Source organism: Salmo salar, chromosome 11 (assembly GCF_965601325.2).
Source record: "Salmo salar chromosome 11, fSalSal1, whole genome shotgun sequence".
Classification (NCBI taxonomy): Eukaryota; Metazoa; Chordata; class Actinopteri; order Salmoniformes; family Salmonidae; genus Salmo; species Salmo salar.
Genome location: NC_138301.1, coordinates 40,538,136 through 40,550,565, shown reverse-complemented (window position 1 = coordinate 40,550,565; position 12,430 = coordinate 40,538,136). Strand labels below are relative to the sequence as shown.

The window sequence follows — 12,430 nt, the reverse complement described above, 5'->3', positions numbered from 1 at the left end:
CTAGGTGGTGTAGATAATATCAGGCCAGTAAGGAGAGGGAAGTAGCTAGGTGGTGTAGATAATATCAGGCCAGTAAGGAGAGGGAAGTAGCTAGGTGGTGTAGATAATATCAGGCCAGTAAGGAGAGGGAAGTAGCTAGGTGGTGTAGATAATATCAGGCCAGTAAGGAGAGGGAAGTAGCTAGGTGGTGTAGATAATATCAGGACAGTAAGGAGAGGGAAGTTGCTAGGTGGTGTAGATAATATCAGGCCAGTAAGGAGAGGGAAGTAGCTAGGTGGTGTAGATAATATCAGGACAGTAAGGAGAGGGAAGTAGCCTGATGGTGTAGATAATATCAGGCCAGTAAGGAGAGGGAAGTAGCTAGGTGGTGTAGATAATATCAGGCCAGTAAGGAGAGGGAAGTAGCTAGGTGGTGTAGATAATATCAGGCCAGTAAGGAGAGGGAAGTAGCTAGGTGGTGTAGATAATATCAGGCCAGTAAGGAGAGGGAAGTAGCTAGGTGGTGTAGATAATATCAGGCCAGTAAGGAGAGGGAAGTAGCTAGGTGGTGTAGATAATATCAGGCCAGTAAGGAGAGGGAAGTAGCTAGGTGGTGTAGATAATATCAGGCCAGTAAGGAGAGGGAAGTAGCTAGGTGGTGTAGATAATATCAGGCCAGTAAGGAGAGGGAAGTAGCTAGGTGGTGTAGATAATATCAGGCCAGTAAGGAGAGGGAAGTAGCTAGGTGGTGTAGATAATATCAGGCCAGTAAGGAGAGGGAAGTAGCTAGGTGGTGTAGATAATATCAGGCCAGTAAGGAGAGGGAAGTTGCTAGGTGGTGTAGATAATATCAGGCCAGTAAGGAGAGGGAAGTAGCTAGGTGGTGTAGATAATATCAGGCCAGTAAGGAGAGGGAAGTAGCTAGGTGGTGTAGATAATATCAGGCCAGTAAGGAGAGGGAAGTAGCTAGGTGGTGTAGATAATATCAGGCCAGTAAGGAGAGGGAAGTAGCCTGATGGTGTAGATAATATCAGGCCAGTAAGGAGAGGGAAGTAGCTAGGTGGTGTAGATAATATCAGGCCAGTAAGGAGAGGGAAGTAGCTAGGTGGTGTAGATAATATCAGGCCAGTAAGGAGAGGGAAGTAGCTAGGTGGTGTAGATAATATCAGGCCAGTAAGGAGAGGGAAGTAGCTAGGTGGTGTAGATAATATCAGGACAGTAAGGAGAGGGAAGTAGCCTGATGGTGTAGATAATATCAGGCAGTTTTGTCGTCCGATAAAAACTGAATGGTTCTGAACACTCCCAAGTCCCAACTTCGGCAGACAAAGAATTTGAAATCATTCCATTTTTATCTGACTTAAAAAAAAAATATATATATATATATGCATTTTTTGTGAAAATCACTACAATATATGTGCTTTAGCTCTCACCCTGGCCTGATCTACTTCCTTCTCCTTACTGGCCTGATATTGGCTACACTATCTAGTTACTTCCTTCTCCTTACTGGCCTGATATTGGCTACACTATCTAGTTACTTCCTTCTCCTTACTGGCCTGATATTGGCTACACTATCTAGTTACTTCCTTCTCCTTACTGGCCTGATATTGGCTACACTATCTAGTTACTTCCTTCTCCTTACTGGCCTGATATTGGCTACACTATCTAGTTACTTCCTTCTCCTTACTGGCCTGATATTGGCTACACTATCTAGTTACTTCCTTCTCCTTACTGGCCTGATATTGGCTACACTATCTAGTTACTTCCTTCTCCTTACTGCGGAAAGCGAAGGACACTGTGCCCCATGTTGTCTGCTCCCCATTGAGCAGTGTAGACATTTGCATTACATTTTAGTCATTTAGCAGACACTCTTATCCAGAGCGACTTACAGGAGCAATTATGGTTAAGTGCCTTGCTCAATGGCATCTCTACAGATTATTCACCTAGTCTGATCGGGGATTCGAACCAGCGACCATTCGGTTACTGACCCAGCGCTCTTAACCGCTAGGCTACCTGTATTATGCATCATGGTGACATCCAGATGGTAACTACCAATATTACAAGTTATTTCTCATGTAGGCTGCTATCCTACCCAAAATAAAATCAAGTGGGGATGGTACAAATTGGAGATGGTGGGTGACCAATACTACAAGTTATTTCTCCCTCACCCATCGACATTAACATCACTTTGTTTTACCAGTTTTAACTAGCACCATGCTGCTGCTGTGATCTAGCCTGTGTAAAGTAGCTGGGAAGGGCTCATCAGGACACCTGACTGAACCCAATCCATTGTCTCCACACTTGACTCTCAGCTGCATGACGTATGTCATCCGTTTGGGCACCAGGCGTGTCCGTATAGCCTCTCCTCCTTGGCCATGGGCGCAGGCCAATACATTTATGGCTATTTCTTCTGCTCAGGCATCTGTTCGGGACACCCCATCTAGATGTATGGGTGAATAGATTGCCGTCATCATTTGGAGCATGTAGAAATGGATGTAAGTTGTTTTCCCCCACACATTATGTCACGGTACCTTTTAATGAGGTTAGTGTTTAATGCCTTTTCATTGTAAAACCACACGTGTTATTAAAACCACTATAATCATTTCAAATGAGAAATTCTACACTCCAGCCAATTCTCACATTATCTTCACACAACATGTGTAAGACGTTCCCATGGCAACCATCCTGTCCCTTTTCACCATCCGCAACATTTCTCTCAAAACAATTTATCTTTGTGCCATGCACCCTGCTGCGCCTCCTCCCTCGGGCCCCCAGCAGGCACTGACAGGGTACCAGTGTGCCAACCAACCAGTGTGCCAGGGCAGTAGATTGATACAACATGGTCCTCATATGTGCCACTGTCAGCCATTGTCTAGACCGGATTGATAAAGTTGGATTTATCTTAAACAACTGTCATTCAGCCTATAGTGGAAATTCTAAGCAATGTTGCCCATCAAGGTAGCTCTGTGTGGTAAATTAGCCGTCATGCTAACTGTTTCTACGTTAAGTCTCGCACTGACCCAGCAAGCCTGATTTATGTCTAAATTAATTTTCCTGATCCCTTTGGTGTGAACACTTCTCTGAAGACTGAGAGGCTTTGTAAACACGATGTGACTCTCTGCTTAGAAGCTCCTATTCTGAGACTGAAGGCAGCTGGGCCTCTGGCCCAACACGCCACGCACACCCTAACACAGCCCTCCTAAATGTTTATGAACGCGACGTAGCTCCAACATCTGGGCAGCACCTGAAGCGGTTTAACGGCTCACTTAGTCTCTTGTCCCAGGGAGATATTTCTAACAGCAGCTATGTGAAGACGACATTGGTTTCTGGCCACCTGCACACAAGCCAGGTTGTTCCTGTCAACTCCTCAGGTGAGAAGCGTTCTCAACTTGACGGCACGCAAACGCTATATGTTAAGTAGGGCTGTGTTTTGTGTATAGTGACCAGCTCCGACCTCAAATTCAATCCTAATGGTTGAATGGGTGTCATTGTCTTTCAGTCTGTTTGGTATTCAGTCAGAATGTGTGATCGTCATCTGCCCTGAAATACCATGGTTGTCTTGTGGTTGTCTTGTGGTTGTCTTGTGGTTGTCTTGTGGTTGTCTGGTATTTTCTCAAGGCTGAGATTGGTCACAAGCCCAGAGTGCTTCAGCACCCTGAAGTGGTATTTCCAGTCCAATAGCTAAAATAACTCCCCCACCTGAAGCTGCCTCTACTCTGCAGTGTCAGCCATCCATCTTCTGTCTCTTACTTATGAAGTGTTCAGTCTATAAAAGGGTTGTGGTGTGTGACGGCTCCCATGTTTTAAGGACTGAACTGACACCGTCAGGAAAAACAACCTGTTTGTGGTTCTATAGGTTTTCTAGGTTTTAATTGGTTGGTGCCAGCTGATGGTGCCAGCTGCTGGTGCCATCTGTATGATTGGTGTATGGCCTTTCTAATTCTTCAATATCCCCCTTTTCATAGGGTATCAGTAGAGGCCATTTTGGTTTCCTCTGTCAATTTGTGTATGTAGGCTAGCATTGTGTTAGTGTTTTGTATCTGAGCTGTCACAATCACACCTGTTGCCGCACGCTTGTAAAGGACAAATGCAGGTGGATACAATTAACCTCTCCACTACACACGTACAATAATAGCCTTGTGTTTTTTAGTATGGGTTCTCTGTCGATTCCTTGTCAGGCTTGATGCCAATTTCCCTGTCTAGATAACATTGGTGTAATGTCGCTAGATTGGCATCACAAGACGTGGTGTTGCATCTTCAAGAAAGATATGACGCTTTCGAAATCCCTTCCACTTTTTTTTAACAAGATAAATCTGTCGTGAAGATACTGCCAGGCTGTTCATCGCATAATGTTCTCAATGTGACAGTTTGTCAGGTGTTTGTGTAGTATGACAAAGTACCTCAGCGGCTACTTTGTTAGATTCCTCCTCCAACTCATTCATTAATTCAGTGTTTTCAGTCGTCATAAGACGCTGTCCAGAACAGCCCCTCTCAGAGAGGATGTTGGATATTTTCCCTCTTGCTGGCTGCACTGAAAACTGGTTATGGAGGAGCGGTAGATTTCCTTTAGATATACAGTGCCTTCGGAAGTATTCAGACCCCAGAACTTTTCCCACATTTTGTTACGTTACAGCCTTATTCTAAAATTGATTAAATCGTTTATTTCCCCTCATCAATCTACACACAATACCCCATAATGACAAAGCAAAAAACTCATATCACATTTACATAAGTATTCAGATCCATTTAAGAATGATGGAGGCCACTGTGTTCTTGGTTCTTCAATGCTGAAGAAATGTTTTGGTACCCTTCCCCAGATCTGTGCCTCGACACAATCCTGTCTCTGAGCTCTACGGACAATTCCTTTGACCTCATGGCTTGGTTTTTGCTCTGACATGCACTGTCCACTGTGGGACCTTATATAGACAGGTGTTTGCCTTTACAAATCATGTCCAATCAATTACGTTTATCACAGATGGACTACAATCAAGTTGTAGAAACATTCAAAGGATGATCAATGGAAACAGGATGCACCTGAGTTCAACTTCGAGTCTCAGAGCAAAGGGTCTGAATACTTATGTCAATAAGCTATTTCTGTTTTTTAAATAAATAATCAAACATTTCTAACTTATTTTCACTTTGTCATTATGGGGTATTGTGATGTCATTATGGGGTATGGTGTGTAGATTGCAAGGATAAGTATTTATTTAATCCATTTTAGAATAGGGCTGTAACGTAACAAAATGTGGAAATTGTCAAGGGGTCTAAATACTTTCCTAAGGCACTATAGGTGGTATATTTCCCTCACTGCCTTTTTTCACTTATCTAACAGAATTGGATAGGTGAACGAGTTTCTACTATGTCTTCAGCCATTCAATGACGTCAGACCTGTAATTAATTTGTGATGGGAAGGATGCATTTGTTTACAAACCAAGCTGGTGTATACAACATCTCTTCCTCATGCTGATGATAGCCAGGCAAGCACGTATCTGTCTTAATCTCCCTACTGTATAAAGTATTCATCGTCCTGTGTTGGAGTCATGCAATATGCACAGCCTCTTAAGGCTCTGAACTCACCAGTGAACTGGGTCACGTCAGACACACACGGTTAGTGCTATTCAAGATCCTTCGGACGTCACTACCTGAAACCTTAACGGTTAGGGATAGGTAAGGGTTAACCATTTTAAATGTCAACGTCAATAGGGTGACATCAGTGTGATGTCCCAAGGATTCTGGCTAGCATGGCCCACGCTCGGCTCTCGTCTCAACTCCTCATTTAATAGAGAAAAACACTGGAACAAAATGGCCACCTTTGATTCGGAGGGAGACGGCTGTGTTTGGATTTACGTAACAAGGCAATGAATGTTTGACAGCCAAAGCGGGGGGAAATGTAAGCGATTGTCTTGCGGAACGGTGGCTGGTTATTTATACTGCCCGGGAAGATGATTCCTCCCCCTTTAACTGGTAATGTGAGCCCTGACCTCCCACAGAGCGCCATTGGTGTTTACTACCAACCCAGAGGTTCTGAGGTACAGTACTGCCTCCTTCCCATCGACAGATTTATTTTCTCATACCATTGCTTAACAGCTTCTGTAAATTCTTCCCCAGCCGAGTCTCTCCGACACTTTGTAAACAGCCACAAAATGGATGAAAACATGAGTCAATCTGCTGCTTGTGATTGTGTGAATCAGTGTTTTAAAAACTGCCTACCTGCCTCCTCCTCGGGCCTTTAAAGAACTCACCGTTGAGAGACTGGCTGAGTCAATGTAACAGAGGAATGATTATGAACCTGATTGAAAATTCTCAGAGATGTCCTAAAACCTTGAATAAGTGAATTAATGACCTCTTATACTGCAATATGGCCTCAAGGGAGCATGGCTGGGATTGGCTACGGACCATAGAATTAAAGAAACAATAGGCTATGGATGTGATTTTAAATACAAATGCAAATATCCCTGCAGCATGCAAAAATGTACACGTGACACGACACACACCATAGCCCACACATGGCATATTATCCGTCTTCAATATCACTGATCGATCACGTCTTCACACTGTTCTAAGTCTTCATATTGGGTAGGGTGTTGACAATATCCCCCGCAGTGACCAGGGTCAGCCTATCAAATCACGGCTTGATGCTCTGAACCGGCGGACTCTCCTGCTCTGTATGCCCCGGTGGAATTGATCAAGCGTCCGGCCAATAAGAATGTGATTGTTCTGTTGGTGTGTTCAGCCAGTGTGTGAGAGTGTACCTGAGAGAAGGGGAATGCTATGGGGTGGTAGCACCAGTACGTTTGTCACAACTCACTTAAGCGAGGCTACATTAGGGGTCTTGATTTCAATGGCACGTTTCCTGTAAAAAATGGTTTATTTTATTTATTATTCTAAGGTGAATTATAAAGGATCTGACTCTCCCAAAATGTTAATCTGTGTTCCAGTGCCTCGGGGCATTTCTCTCCCTGCCCCGTCCACACCACTGTTACAAACACTGGCCAGCTATTGCTCTTGGATGATTGGCATTGACAGGACCGGACAGGGAGAAGGATATAACACCAGTTAGAAAACCAGTCCTGCGCTGCTGAAACTCAATAGCTGTGTATGAGGTACAAACTTACAAACGGTGGACAATTCCAAAACCTTTTTTTTCCTTTTTTCTTTTCTCCTCAATTCGGGAAAGAAAGTTGATCTTAACGGGCCTGGAAAAACAGGCATGACTAACTCTCCAGGAATGTCTCCTGGTCAAAAGGAGAACGGCAGCTATTTTCTGCCGTAAAGAGACTAATTCTGTTGAATTTCGTTGGAAAGATCCCTAAAGCTTTCTGTCTGTCTGTCTGTCTGTGTGTGTATGTGTGCTTCTAAAATGCCTAATTCTGTTGAATCGAGTATACGAAATCCCTAAAGCCTTCTGCATATTCCGTTAAGCTCTCTTTACTACATTTACATTTTAGTCATTTAGCAGACGCTCTTATCCAGAGCGACTTACAGTAGTGAATGCATACATTTCATTTTTTTTCATTCCATACATTTTTTTTTTTTTTTTTTTCGTACTTGGCCCCCCGTGGGAATCGAACCCACAACCCTGGCGTTGCAAACACCATGCTCTACCAACTGAGCTACAGGTTTTACTGATTCTAGACCTGCTTTTAATTAAAATGGTAGGAGCCACATTGTGTGATGCTCAGAGGTGGGGAGATCCTCAGTCTTTTCACGGGTATCGTCCTTAAAGCAGACACCGTGCTCTTTCACTCATCTCCAGAATGATCATTACTTTTACTACCAACAAATGCAGGTAATGTAGGTTTTTAGATCAGTGAATGACACAAGATTAAGCAGATTTCTGAGTCATCTTCCCCAGTAGTTTGACTTGAGCTCCAAAAATGACATTTAAGTATGTTGTTTGCAGTCTGAGTGGAATAGGTTATTTTAATTGCAGCGCCGTACACCACTGATAGTCCTACAGACTGACGATAACAGGGAAGCTGCCCTGCATTTACACTGCATATCAAACACTTAAAACTCTCTATTGCTCTGAGTTAATATGGGCCTCTCTCATCACTCAGTGTTAATAAGAGTAAAGATCGTCGGCGCAGCGGCGCCTCGTGATAGATACCGCCTGGCAGGCGGCTGGAAAATGAGGAGCCACCCTGTCGATTAAATGGGAGAATTGTGATTAATTTAGTGTTAGCTTTAGAATCTCCTATCTATAACTCTCTCTCTCTCACACACACACACACACACACACACACACACACACACACACACACACACACACACACACACACACACACACACACACACACACACACACACACACACACACTACCACAAATTGATGAACTCACCTCAGGTCCACTGTAGATCTGATGAGGCAACAGGAAAGGGAGGCCATCACTGTAGCTTCAGGGCCTAAATACAAAGCGAAGAGCATGGAGAAGGTGCTCAGGGCACTGGTCAGCCAGTCAGTCATCCAGCCAGCCAGTCATCCAGCCAGCCAGCCAGCCAGCCAGTCATCCAGCCAGCCAGCCAGCCAGGCTGGTAGAGAAAGTACACTCCCACCCGTGTGTGAGGTTGGGTATTGTGATAGTGTCTCCTTTCGTTTCCATTAAATGGACAATATAGTACAGGTTCTGTTCTTTCCCTCCCTCTGTTGACGTTCAGCCGTAACTAACCCCAGTTTCCTCCCTATTTTCCAACATAGCTATTTAATGATGTCCCTGGGGTCCTCAGGCAGCTGTGAGGCCTGGGGCGGCCATGTATATGCCAGGCTATATGCATCCCACATCTGGAGGCAGATCACCTTTCGGGCATTGTTTTCAAGGTTGTCTTTGACGTTTCATCGCTGCCTAGAATGTCCTGTACCTAACACAGTGCTGCATTTCCAGATCAGAATCTACCCGAGAGGCAGACATATAGGACGGATTCTCTGTCACTGCAACCACATCAACTCAGAGGCCTTTGAGGTTTTATGTGGACTTTTCCTGTGAGAGTGAATGTGTAGTGGAGAAATCTGCAGTGTTTGACTTTGTCTGTCTTATAGAGTATTACAGAGAGCATAGAAAGCAGGCTGTTTGGTGTATGTATGACGACACCACTATGGAGGTGTGTGTTTGTGTTGCTGCTTCATCTCACACACCAACAGTTAGTGATGTGGTGCTGAGTGGAGACGGGGTCTCAGCGGTGGCTGGGGGTCTCAGCTCTCAGCCTTATCTGAAGTGGGATATATTCCAGAGCTGTCACTCCCTCACCTCCCTCACCCCAACCCCCTGAGGGGAGCACAAAGCCTGTAGACACACACACACACACACAGCTTCAACACTTCTTCCTGTCTGCGGACACACAGCTTCTACCGAGCCAGAACAAACAACAACCACTGACTCCCGCATCGCCAGGGAAACAGCCCGGCCAACCAAAACATTCACACACAGGCCACCATCACATTAACAGGCCTCACATTGAATTCTTCCCCCATTGTGTGTGTGTGTGTGTGTGTGTGTGTGTGTGTGTGTGTGTGTGTGTGTGTGTGTGTGTGTGTGTGAAGTGGCCAATGTTTTTAAAGACCAGATCGTCTAACTTCTATATTATAGTATACTTGCACCGTGTTTCCATTTCGGTCAGGCTTTCTTTCGAAATGAAATGTTGTCGCCGTGTCGTTTGTCGACATACGCTGCTCGGCATAGACCGAGGTTTCAGATCAATGGCTTTAAACGCGGGAAATAATTATTTCACAGATGAAAGTAGGGAGAGGAACACAAACAGCCTGTGGATTCAGCTTTTTAATTAGTGTTGTGAAATCTTTTCTCACTACAGCAAATGAGCCTCCCTGGGTTCTGGAGCGTTCTGTCAGGGATGATACACGCAGTACTTTACAGCAGCGTGGATCACAGCCAGGAGTAGTTCAGGCTGGGGTTATTACCTCTTACAGATGGATTAGGAATGGATCGGATTTGGAAAAATGGATTTCTCTCCCACTGTTAGGTAATAATTGCAAATCACAAGGTCCGATTTGAGATCAGGCCGACTCGTAAACAGATGCGTAGGCATATTTCCTGACGGAACACGTGGAACTGGTTGTACAGCTGTGTAGCTGTAGGCAGTAGCATACTGGCAGAACTCAAGCCTCTTTTGATCTGTCTTCTCTCTCGCTCTCCTCTCAACTCAAACATGCTTATGTGTCATCAAAGCAACAGCAGAACAGAAATGAAAAACATGAACTTTTAACACCAACCCTCCTCCCACTTCCTCCCCAGGTATGCCCCGGTTCTCCAGCCAGCCGACAGCAGCCAGCATACGCCTGGGAGACAGCCAGGTTCTGGCGTGCGACGTCAACCCAGACCTGGTGCCTTTAGCCCGGTGGGAGCGTGAGCGTGAGCCCCTGGAGCTGAGCTCTAGGCTGGTGCAGCTACCCAACGGAGCCCTGGTGGTGAGCAACGCTTCAGAGGCCGACGCTGGGCTCTACCGCTGCATGGTGGAGAACGCTGGGCCCGCCAAGACCAGTGAAGAGGCCCAGCTCACAATACTGCCAGGTAATACTATAGATACTATATAACTCTACATACTGCCAGGTAATACTATTGATACAATATAACAAGGACCTATCTAGACGTCTGTAGTGCGTGCAATAACCTTTCTTCAGCATCTCTGCCTTGGCAGAGGAAAGAAAAGGTACTGTAGCTGTATAATTAGCAATAAAGCCTGCGGGGATGTGGTATGTGGCCAATATACCACAGCTGAGGGCTGTTCTTATGCAAGACGCAAGTGGAGTGCCTGGATACAGCCATTAGCCATGGTATATTGGCCATATACCACAAACCCACAAGGTGCCTTATTGCTATTATAAACTGGTTACCAAAGTCAAGTAAAAAATTATTTTGTCATACCCATGGTATATGATCTGATATACCACGGCTTTCAGCCAATCAGCGTTCAGAGTTCGTACCACCCAGTTTAGAATTAAGAACGGTATCTTACAGCATTCAATCGTTGGAATTGTAAGAGTTGTTGCCCTGTTTCTTTCTCTGCTGTTGTCATTCTAATGGAATCCAGAAAGAACAAAACCCAGTCCTCAAACATGTACATCAAATGTTCAAAGCTCTGGGCAAAGACACAGAACATCCACATCAAATTAGATCTTTTTCTTGATCAAATAACATGGAAAACATCCACTTTTTGTGCAGTATTAATTTACCATCCTTACAAACCACTCAATGTAAATATACATTACTGATGCACATAGGCTGGTCATCTCGGTTTGTACCTGTAGACTTTCTATCACCATGAAGAAAAACAATGACCACTTCAGCAATTGAGTACATTGAGACATCAGGTGGTTTGTGATGAGATGTGATGATGTGGCTCATCTGGTAGAGCATGGTGCTTGCAGTGCTGTGGTTGTGGGTTGGATTCCCACAGGGGACCAGTACGGAAAAGTATAAAAATGTATGCGCTCACTACTGTTAGTTGCTCTGGATAAGAGTGTCTACTAACATGGAAAGGAATGAATAGACCGTTTCGGTTTTCACATAGAAATAAGTTGCATTTGCAAAGTATTTCAAGAAACCGGAAAACGTATCAAGCAAGTATTTTTATATTACACAAGTATTATCATATTAACTGTTATCAGACAAATGCTGGTAAACACTCAAATACATTTTGTTTAAAAAAGTAGTGCAGTGGACCTTTACCAGTCCTGTATTAGTGCCCCGATTATAGCCATCTTCAGCTCGGGCACAACAATCTGCATCCACTTCCCCTGTAGACTACTAGAGGCTGATACTCGGAGCAGACTCCTCCTGGTCAGACATTACTGCCAGTTGAACACACTGAGAGACTTGTACATGGTGTACCACTCCTCCACTCAAGTAATTTAACTCCAGCATGAACACATTTGAACCGGCCTCATGGAGAGAGAGAGAGAGAATATCCTCCGTGTACAACGTAGAACATCAAATAATGCATGCAGAGCAGAATTAGGCCGATGCCCGCTAATTATCAAAATCCAGAACAGTGCCGTTAAATTCTACAACCACCTAAAAGGAAGCAATTTCCAAACCTTCCATAACAAAGCCATCACCTACTGAGAGATGAACCTGGAGAAGAGTCCCCTAAGCAAGCTGGTCCTGGGGCTCTGTTAACATGCCCCAGGACAGCAACACAATTAAACCCAACCAAATCATGAGTAAACAAAAAGCTAATTACTTGACACATTGGAAAGAATTTAACAAAAAACAGAGCAAACTAGAATGCTATTTGGCCCTAAACAGAGTACACTGTGGCAAAATACCTGACTACTGTGACTGACCCAAACTTAAGGAAAGCTTTGACTATGTACAGACTCAGTGAGCATAGCCTTGCTATTGAGAAAGGCCGCCGTAGGCTTGGCTCTCAAGAGAAGACAGGCTATGTGCACACTGCCCACAAAATGAGGTGGAAACTAAGCTGCACTTCCTAACCTCCT

At 44.5% G+C, this 12,430-nt stretch overlaps 1 protein-coding gene across 13 annotated transcripts in view; it reads left to right on the top strand.

Moving 5' to 3' along the window:
- Window positions 1-12,430, top strand: part of neo1a (neogenin 1a) — a 230,835-nt gene that overhangs the window by 105,199 nt on the left and 113,206 nt on the right. For all 13 annotated transcript variants that reach the window (XM_082957929.1, XM_082957926.1, XM_082957923.1 and 10 more), the window contains exon 3: window positions 10,224-10,499. In XM_082957929.1, the coding sequence (XP_082814055.1) occupies window positions 10,224-10,499 (276 nt within the window). The remainder of the gene's footprint in view (window positions 1-10,223; window positions 10,500-12,430) is intronic.